Below are 10,731 nucleotides of genomic sequence, written 5' to 3' on the forward strand. Positions count from 1 at the left end.
GCCTAGGGTTGGTTCATCTCCTGAGGAGCAGGCAGCTTCCGATCAGCAACGCCGCGAGCAGAACCGGGAAAGTGCTCATCTACGCCGTGCCGATGCTGCAGCCCGGGCACAAGAACGGGCTCGTGCAGCCGAGCGCAAGCAACAGCTGCGTACCGAGGACCCGGCAGCCTACCAAGCCATCGTTTAATGAACCGTCAGTATTAACCCAGTGATAAACACCGGGGAGGCACATTTCAGCTTCACTGGTTAACCATCTGTACTGCTTGGGCGATGATTTTTTGTAAGCTAAAGCATTAAGAGGAAGCTTTAGCTCGGGCCCAACTCCGACGCGGCCTAATCACATACATGTAAAACGCAAAAACGTTTTTATGAGATAACCCCTGGACCGAGTTTGATGAAATTTGTTGCATTTGAAAGAGAAAGTTAAATTCTAGTGACTGTTGAAGCGGAATTTCGATTTAGGGCTCGAACTTTCTTTTATCGATTTTCAAATATTTGACCGTTTGGAAAAAATAGAAGCACGAAGTTTACAAATTCATAGCTCTGCATCAAGAACTGATATTCCGGTTCTGTAAACGGTATCCATTAGATCATTCAAAGCGGACAAATTCAATACGTCATTTTACATCTTACGTGAATTCGTTACGTTCGTTACAACGGTTTTGCAAAAGTTGTATTTCCCTATGATTAAACTTTTTTTATATTCATGTGTAACATATCGATTTTGTCCGCTTTAGATGTACTATTAGATGCAATTCACAGAATCGTATTATCATTTTTAGCGGTTGAGTTAGGAAGTTGTAAACTTGATAGTTTCGTTTTTTTGAAATTTTTTTATTTTTGCCAATTTTTAATAAAAAATTGACGACCTAACTCAAAACTTCGAAAACAACAGTCACTAGAGTTTAAGCTTGTCTTTTAAATGCAACAAACCTCGTCAAATTTGGTGCAGTGGTTGCCGAGAAAAACGAATTCTCCTTTTACATGTATTTAGATAGGAGCACTCGAGCTAAAGCTTCCTCTTAACATTAGTTAGTACCTTCCAGTAAGAACGCCTGTGCTTTATATTTTTTCTTTGTCCTTTAAGGCAGACGTGTTCGATTCGGAACGTTTCAAATTCAGCTCGAAATAATGAAGCTTACGAGGAGCACGCCGTTTCCTTTCCTCATTCGTCAGTGACCTATGCAGTACCCAAATGAGCTTTCCCGGCTGAAGCAACTGGAGCCGAAGAAAACGGCCACAGGGGAAATCATTCCATTGACCGCTATTACAAAAGAATAGGTGAAGGCTTTCGAAATGCATGTCCCTATGTGTGCAACATGAGAAAGAACACACACGTTTGCATTCAAGAGTTTATGGTGATCACACATTTATGATGTACATAAAATTATTCTATAAAATTAAAGGAGTACTTACATTAAATTTGTATTACCTGTCGTTTTCATTGCGTTAAATGAAAGTTGGAACGCACTAACCTCTAGAAAAAAAAGGACTGGCAAGCGCTAAATAATCTACTACGATACTTGTCTATGCTAACCAGTTTCGCTTTCGTTATCCAAATGGTGGATGCATCATGACGCCACGGCACAGTTGCTGGCTTCAGTCCTGCGATCTCTGCGGCTGGCTCACGTGAGCGCAGTCAGAAGAGACTGTCGTAGCAGTCTTGTTTATTTTTTTTTCATGAGCAACACTAGCATACTTAGCAGTTTATTACTAGACTAAATCGGAGAACTTTCACTATGTGTCATGACGTAACCATAATGTCGATGACACCAGATCTGTCATTTCCACACATCTCTAGCACAACATTAAAATGTCGAGCTAGTGATTCCCAACTTGCTAAGTGCGATCCTTGTATCTGCGAGAAGTAGTTTCTAAAATATCTGACAGCGCTTGTTCGAATACCTATAGCTAAATATGCTCAGCATGTATTGGTATGTTGGGTTCGTCCACACTTCATGAGTATCCCCCACTCCATATATATATATATATATATATATATATATATATATATATATATATATATATATATATATTAGTGACTGGATTTTTCAATGGGCCAAGAGTGTTTAGAGCGGTGCGAGGCAGAACTTCATGATTATCTTTGGTTTATTTCTCAAACGCTATCTCTTCAAGAGAAATCTGCTCCCAACTGTTTTCTGCACGCTTTATTTTGTGATACAGCAGATTCCCATACGCGGCTCCCATTGTCCAATAGCTGACATCAATCAAGTTGGGTGTTTGTATCATTGTGTTGTTTGCTACTGTTGCCGTGTATATTTATTGACCTAGTTTAATGAACGGGCTGAAGTAAGCAATAATGTGCTTTCGAATTTCGATAATAATTGCGCACTTCCGGAAGAAGCCAGCTATCGCCGGCCCGCTGACGCTCGGCCGCGGCCACCGGTGTGGGAATGCAATGTTGGCCACCGTGCTTAGCAGTGTCGTAGCCGTCGGGTCTCGCTAATTTCGACTAGTTTTGAAGACTCAACTAGCCACGAGCCACGTGCAACTTAAGGTCAGACCATAAGCACGCTTGCCAGCGCGCACCCACTTCTGGCCGCTCCTGTTCAGACGCCTTGGCAGACTTCGCTTCGTATTGAGCTATCGATAGCGCTTCAACAGGTGCAAGTTGGATGTGGCTGCTATCCGTCGGTAAAGCTGGTGCAGGACAAATGCGTAGAAGGGCTACACTGGAGCATATATGTGAGCTCGCGTGCGCACCCAATCGCTGCCGCGCACAAAGCCAACGCGTCGCATACGCACCACACTTGCATGTAGCTGCGGCCTGCCACGTAGCGTGCAGATACCGGAGCCGCCGCGGGGTGCCGCGACGACTCCGCTGGCTGAGCGCACGGCGACCTCGCTGAGGGAGGAGCACCGCGTCTCGCAACACGTTTGGCTGGCGCGCGATAGGCGCCAAAGTCGGAAGCAGTGGCGTCTACACGCATCCAATGTCAAATTTGAATGGCGCGCCCCGGTGACACCTGGCAGGCGGAGCCTTGCGGGCACGCCCCGCTCCGCCGTAGCTCTCGCAGTGGAAGGTATCGAAGAACGGGAGCGCAGCGATCGCGATCGTACGAGCCCTATGAGTGCCAATGACTCCGCTTCTTCTCAACGCAGTGAAGTATTTCATGCCGCAAGGTATTACTGATATAGTTCATTTTATCTTGAAATTCATTTTTAAGCTTGGATAAAATGTGGTTCAGGGGGCCTTAAAGTTTCCTAAATGCTGCGCGCCCGGTGACAAAGCGGTAACAGAACACGTTTATTTATTTATTTTATTTACAGAGTACCTACATCGCCATAAAGGCATTACGTAGGGGGGAACAAAATAGAACCAGTAATACAGAGAAGCTTTCGGACAGATATACTGACAAACTGAATCACTACAATAGCTGTTAGAGAAAGGCATACAAGTAACGTGAAACAAGCATGTTCCAAGATATATAACACATACATTTGTTTTACAAGAGCGCCGTCACAGCATTGAATAGAATAGTTAGTTATTTGACACATTTACTATATCATTTGATAAACTGTTCCATTGTCTAATTGTGTTGGGGAAAAAAGAGTAGTAAAAAGTGTTTGTTCGGCAGTTATAGGCTGAGATCTTTTTGTTGTTATCACAGCGAGTCGATATATAATCTGGTTCCAGGAGATAGTTATAGCGATTAATACCTGTTTGATTATTATATATTCGGTGCAATAGTTTAAGCCTTAACTTCTGCCTACGCATATGTAGTAGATCCCATCCTAAAGTGGCCTTCATTTCGGAAACGCTAGAGCACGGGCTGTAATTATTGCAAACAAACCTTGCTGCTTGGTTCTGTAGTTTTTCCAGTCTATTAATGAGGTAATCTTGATAGGGATCCCATATTACACAAGCATAATCAAGTATTGTTCTAACATGTAAGAAGTATAAAGTTTCTTTAACTTCGCGTGTTGCCTGTTTAAAATTTCTGCGAATAAAATGTAACATCCTGCTAGCTTTTACTATGACAGTGTCAATCTGTTTATGCCAAGTGAGTGATTCGGTAAAATAGACTCCTAAATACTTACATTCCGACTGTATGTCGATAAGCGTGCCATTGATGTTATATCGGTGCTGAAATTTGGATAATCTTCTGGAAAAACTTACGCTACTGCACTTTTTTATATTTAAATGCATGTTCCATTTCTTACACCAGATCGCTACCTTATCTAAATCTGTTTGCAATGTATCTATGTCATCTTCAGTGGTAATTTCGCTGTAAATCACACAGTCATCAGCAAATAGTTTTATGGGTGATGTAATTAGTTCGACAATGTCATTTATGTAGATTAAAAATAGCAAGGGCCCCAGTACGCTTCCCTGAGGAACGCCCGAAGAAACAGTTATTGGTGAAGATGCAACGTTGTTTAGGACACCAGACTGGGTTCTTCCGTTTAGGTAGTTTCGTATCCAATTTTGAACGTTTTCGTTTATATTTAATGCAGCGAGCTTTACATCTAGGAGCTTATGGGACACAGTATCAAAAGCTTTTTGAAAATCAATACAAACCGCGTCTACCTGACTATTGTTATCAATGGTTTTAGATAAGAAGTGCTGGAATTCTATTAGTTGTGTGTTGCAGGAATAACCTTTTCGGAATCCGTGCTGAGAATGTGTAAAAAAAGCGTTTGAGTCAAGGAATGCAGATATGTTACTATATAAAATGTGTTCGAATATTTTGCAACATATTGACGTTAGTGAAATAGGCCTATAGTTTTCTCTGAGTTTTCTATCGCCCGATTTAAAAACGGGTGTCACGCTTGCCGTTTTCCAATCTTGGGGAATGAGGCCTGTTTCAAGGGAAAGCTTATAAATTATCGTTAAATACGGAGGAATTATGTCATGACACTCTTTCAGGACTGCTGGGGATATTCCATCAGGTCCAATTGCTTTTGTGTCATCTAAATGCCGTAATAAAGCGTCGACGCCACTAACATCAAATTCAATCTCTGGCATCATATCGATTTGATTGGCGTTGTTCAAAAGCGAAGTCTCCCCAGCAGGTAATAGCGTCATTAAAACTTCTTTCTGGGCGAGTTGGTGCATACTTGACATAAAACTGTTTACAGCGCAAACACATGCAACCACAAAGTAAGGGACAGGACACAAGCGCTGCGTCCAAGCGCTTGTCCAAGCGCTTGGACACAAGCGCTTGTGTCCTGTCCCTTACTTTGTGGTTGCATGTGTTTGCGCTGTAAACAGTTTTATGTCAGGTAATAGCGAAAACACAGATTGGAAGTACTTGTTGAAGCATTCTGCCCTGTGATAGTCCGACGTCACGTTTTTGCCGTCAACAGTTAAAGATGGTATCGATATGTCTTCTTTTCGATTTTGTTTTACATATTTCCAAAAAGATTTTGGGTTTTCTCTCAAGTCCTTGTTTAATTTAACAAAGAAGTTATCTTTGGCAGCTTTAATTGTTGCTTTCAGTAGCTTATTTATCTCTTGCAAGCGTTTCTGATTTGCCAGACTGGTGTCGGCAGAAAATGTTTTATACGTTTGTCTTGCTTTCCTTATAAGTTTACGTATTTCTACGTCAAACCAAGGTTTTTGTTTTTTACGTTGCCGCAGGTACCTGCATGGAACATGACTTTCGACTAGTTCAAGTATTTTGTCCCGAAATGCTGACCACAAAGTTAACGGACAGCGTGCGTTTAACATATATTGGAAAATAGGAAAGAAATTTTCAAGTTCGGCGACTCGTCATCGCCCTCGCAACGCCAAAATTCTACGGTCTTCCTCCTCTGGACCCCGGCACATACCGATGTTCCGCTCGCGGGCAACGAGGCGGCCCACGCCGCGGCTCGAGGTCTCACACGCCGAGCCGCCGCTGATTATGTGGCCGCCTCCGCCCCCGAGAGCGGGGCATCGGATCTGCCGGATCGGGACACTACAACAGAAACACAACAAGAAGCACACTGGGCGTGGGGCGATCGCCTAACCACGTTCAGAGACCTCACCCAACACTACAGACTCGAAAGACGCACATTCCCGCCACCGCACGACAAATTGAACGGGAACGAGGCCGTAACGTTACGCTTGCTCCAAACACACACATACCCTAGCCCCGCTATCTTACACCACTGCTATCCGCGTTTATATTCAACAGACGCGTGTAAAACATGCGGACAGAGAGCAACGCTGCGACACATGCTCTGGGAGTGTGCCGGCAACAACGGTAATCAGACCAGCTCCGTTGGCGACGCGTCCATAATCGCGGCCGTTGCCAGGGTGGGAGAAGGCTCGAGCTCGCTTCTTCCCGACGCCGCCCCGGATGCGGGAGCCGCCGGGGACCTTCTCCGTAGGCGTCGCCGCCGCTGGGAGGCGGCTATCAGAAGTTCAGAGCTGGCAGACCAGCTCTGGGCCGTCCGGCAAGCCGAAGATGCCGCTCGAGTCCAAGGACTTCGAGCCGTCACCTGAGGCCACCACAGCAAGCACTGCCGGACTATTCTTTATTAAAGTTTCTTCTTCTTCAGTCCTGATAGCAGCATAGTCTCCTCTGTCGTAGCTGTACACTTTTCTTTGCGGAATTTGTGCCATCCGTACTCGCTGTATGTTAAGCTCTATGACAACTGCCCTGTGGTCACTAATACCTGGGCAAACAGTAACTTTTGATATTATCTTCGGCTTATTGCAAAGTACTAAGTCTAGAATTGCATTTACTCCCGTAGGTTCCAGTACGTACTGCTGCAATCCATTTAATCCGAGCAGTTCTTCGAACTCTGTGTAAATACGGGACCTATTGCCAGCCACACATCCGGCATTCCAGTTGAAGTCTGGCAAATTGAAATCCCCCCCTAGAAATACGCTATTAGGCAGGAGAGATAGCATCTCAGACAGCAATCCGAATGAGTCGCTGCTGCCGGGTGGGCGGTAGAATGTCCCGTAGACTACATTGTTTCCGTTAGGCAATTTCACAAGGCACCATACAGACTCAGAATCGTTTTCAAATAAAATTTGTGTGCTTGACAATGCATTTGATATCAAAAGGAATACTCCCCCGCCATGTCCATGCCTATCTTTCCGATAGACAGTAAAACCAGGCGGAAAGATTTCTAAATCAGGTTTATCCTTGTCTAACCATGATTCGGTGCCCATCACAATCTGAGGTTTAACAGTGGCTACTAAAGCCATGAAGTTATCGACTTTGTTCTTTATGCTGCGACAATTTACAAGCAGGACAGAGAGCCGTTCAGGCTGCGAGCAACGTGCTGGGTTATCTTTCGGAGGAACCGAATGCGTCATTTGCCTCTGTCCAGTCGCGCATGCGCCTGAAGTGGAACTGGCATCCGCATATCGCTATCCCAGACAAACGTTTGCCCATTGATGATCAATTTATCATAACTCAAGCGAACACGATTTTCTTTGTTCTCTCTTTTTTCTTTCGCATAATTCCAAAACTGACGTCTTTTTTCTTGTACGGCTCGGCTGAAATCTTCAGAGATGCCGTACGAAGTTCCTTTTAGTCTGTAAGCGTTTTTAAAGACATTTTCTCTGGCCTTCCAGCTTGAAAAGCATGCTACTATGGGCCGGTTTTTGCCTTCTCTGAAAACGCCTACGCGATGAGCCCGTTCAACCGAAATATCATCAAGTTTCATCACATCTTTGCATATTCCAGTTATTAGTTTTTCAGACGCCTCCCATGTCTCGTTATGCTCCCTGTCAGGCAATCCGAAAAAGACCAGATTCTGTCTACGGCTTCTATTTTCCAAGTCGTCTAGTTTAGCCATAAATTTATCTTCCATTTTTTCCACCCGAGCAATACGACTTTCTACATTGTTTGTCTTCTCTATTAAGCCCGTAATTTTGGATTCTAATTCACATTGTCTTGTTGTAATTTCCGTTGACTTCGCAAGCACAGTTTCCTGGCCTGTTTTCATTTCTAAGAGAATCCTTTGAATGTTCGTCATTTGGTCACGTTCAACTGAATTCATGGGTCCTGGATCTTATTCTACATCGCCCGATAGGAGCAGTAAGATTTGGGAAAGCGTCAGGCAGCCGTCGTAGAGAGAGAATAGTAGAGCATCAATGAAGCATAGGCTGGCATGTTCAAGACACTCAATCATTTGTCGCTTGCTAATGGGGCACGACACTCTTAAAAGCATAACGTTGCTAGAGCGATAACACTTAGTTCCATTTAGGTAACTGACCTGGTACATGAAGAAGCGTGAGTTTGTGCCGAAAAGAGCGTCGTGCCTCAGTCGCTCTAGGCTTGGCTGGTCCTTTATATGGCCCGCGCGCAGCGGAACCGGAAAGGTTCCCCGATGCGCAGATTCCACTTCGGTGCGTCGGAGATCGTACACGATTTCCAGCAAATAATCTTGCGGACCGTGTAAGACACGAGCAGGTGATTGCAGATCCGTTGTAGCAGCATCTGGCCAAGGTTTAGTGAAGCCATGTTCCACCGCGAAGTCGGCGTTCGCCACGACAGCGAAGAATCCGAGCAGCACCTGGTACATGAAGAAGCGTGAGTTTGTGCCGAAAAGAGCGTCGCGTAATACTGAGTACCATTCATGTACTCAGTATTACAAGACGAAAACTGTCATGTAGAGTGACAGCAAGTATAGTGCGACTTCACCAATGTCAAAACAGGAAGGTAGAATTGCCACCATGTGTTGGAGCAATAGACGATCCCAGCTCAGATTTGTCTAGCAACAGGCATAAGCCCAACACCGGGGCGCCTAGCAGTTTCTGGTATCAGCGGCTTCAGCTTATGCCGTCTCATAACCTCTTGTATGTATGCGAAGCATTCTTTGCCTCACTTCAGACACTTTCCGCTAGGTAAGTACGTTCGGGCCTCACCTAGTTTCGGGCCTCCCAAATAAAAATAAAAATAAAATAAAAATAAAATGCCGTCGCCGCGGCAGCTTGCTCAAAAGTAGTACTTACCGGGGAAGTATATGCGGAATCGTTACGTGCTTCGCATTGTTATCAGAAGCGCCTTATCATCAATTACATGGCTGGGATGCTTATTTTGTAGTTGCCCTTTACCGAAGTGAATGCTCTTCTGTATGTTGTACGCGTGATTCCAAAGAATGCATGCACTGTTCGCTTCACTTTGCTGAGAGCTTGAAGTCTCTGTCTTACTGGGGTACGAGCCACCGCTCCGGCCCCGCACTGCCGCCGGCATTGGCGCACATGTTTGCTAAGGGACCCGGACACGAACAATGCCGATCACCTAGAGGCCAACAGCTCCGCTGTAATATTCCGCGACCGATGGCCATATTCGAGCCAAAGCCCCCACGTAAACGCACCACGCTTTACCTGTTAGGCATCGGATACACGGTGCAAGTCCACAGTGCGGAAACAAGACAAGCCTGGTCACTCGAAGCTAGAAGTTGCGACGCTTGCTCCCGTTCTGGAGATCACGTGATATCCACCACTGCGCAGGCGAGAACACGGCGGACATCAAGCAACATCCTTCTCAGCTCTCCCTCGCATTCTTTGCCTCACAGCCGCTGCACATTTGTCTGGATTAACTTAACGAAGTCTTTTGCCTTCAGAAACGGATGGAGCGACGACGTCTCGTGGGAGACTGAGGTATCGAAGAGGCTCTTCAACACCTTCTCTGTTTCTATCCTCGCTATAATTTACAGAGACGATCGCCCACAATCGGGATAGCGCGCTTGGAACAAAGACCATCAACAGAGGAAACCGTTCTAGAACGCTGACATCACAAGCCATCGCAACTGAACGCTATGAGAGCTCTGTTTCAGTTTTTAAAGACAACATAATTACCACAGAATTGAATAAGCGGTGGCTGTAGACTGAACTAATTTTTACAGTACCACAAGTGCTACTGTGCGCTGCGGTGATTGTATGGAGTGAAAGTGACCGACTGTGATTGTGTGTTTCTGGGCGCTTTCCTTCGCTATCTCTCATTTCTTGTCCCTTTACCTCCCCCTCCTCTCTCTCTCCAGCGTAGGAAAGCAAACCGGATCTTCCCTACTGGTTAAGGTCCCTGCATATCCTTTTTATTTTCTCTCTCTCTCTCTGGATTAACTAAGTTAATCCCAGCATAGTGCAGGATGTAGAAGTGTTAGGCACGGCAAAGTGCAATGACCATAGCTTAGTAAGGTCTAGCATTTCTCTGAAATTAATGAGATAATGAGTAAAATTTGTCAAGAAAAAACCGGCCCACCTACACGTAGTAAGAGAAAGAAAGGGCGAATTCAGGCTGGTGCTAATAAACAAATATACAGCTTTAGAACAGGAAGATGAAACTAACATGAAAGTAACGAATGAAACTTTAACTAAGCTAATTTCAGAAGCAGCAGTTGAAATGGGAGGTAAGGCACCAAGAAAACCAGTGCGTATGCTTTCCCAAGTAGCAAAGGACATAATAAAGAAACGAAAAAGCATTAAAGTATCTCATTTAAAAAATCAGACAGAATTCACTGAAATGTCAAAGCTGGTCAACAAGAAAGAGTAAGGGATATTCGGAATTGTAACGTTGGAAAGATTGAGCAAGCAGTACAAATTGGCCGTACCAAAAGATCAGTGAGACAGAAACTTGCCATGGGACAAGGCAAGACACATGCACTGAATGATAAGCTGGGTAATGTCATCCGCAATTTCGATGATATAGTAAAAGCAACAGAATAATTCTATACAGACCTGTACAGTATCGAGAGCAGTCACGCTACCTTGTCATGAACAGGCGTGAACAATATACAAAGGCCCCTTCAATAACTAGT

General features: G+C 44.7%; 1 protein-coding gene and 1 long non-coding RNA gene across 2 annotated transcripts in view; both read right to left on the reverse strand.

Annotated features, from left to right (window-relative positions):
• The window catches only part of LOC135905887 (uncharacterized), a 42,075-nt gene extending 33,770 nt beyond the window's left edge, over positions 1–8,305 (reverse strand). The window contains exon 1 of the long non-coding RNA XR_010565555.2: positions 8,185–8,305. This is a non-coding gene — a long non-coding RNA (uncharacterized lncRNA). The remainder of the gene's footprint in view (positions 1–8,184) is intronic.
• LOC135905860 (uncharacterized) lies at positions 3–7,297 on the reverse strand. Its single transcript, XM_065436974.2, has 2 exons — positions 6,628–7,297; positions 3–145 (listed from the first exon to the last, which is right to left on the reverse strand). Exons 1-2 carry the CDS (start codon positions 7,277–7,279, stop codon positions 3–5), a joined length of 795 nt encoding a protein of 264 aa, XP_065293046.1. The 5' UTR covers positions 7,280–7,297.
• Positions 8,306–10,731: the final 2,426 nt, after the last annotated feature.

The sequence above is a fragment of the Dermacentor albipictus genome, chromosome 8 (assembly GCF_038994185.2).
Source record: "Dermacentor albipictus isolate Rhodes 1998 colony chromosome 8, USDA_Dalb.pri_finalv2, whole genome shotgun sequence".
NCBI lineage: Eukaryota > Metazoa > Arthropoda > Arachnida > Ixodida > Ixodidae > Dermacentor > Dermacentor albipictus.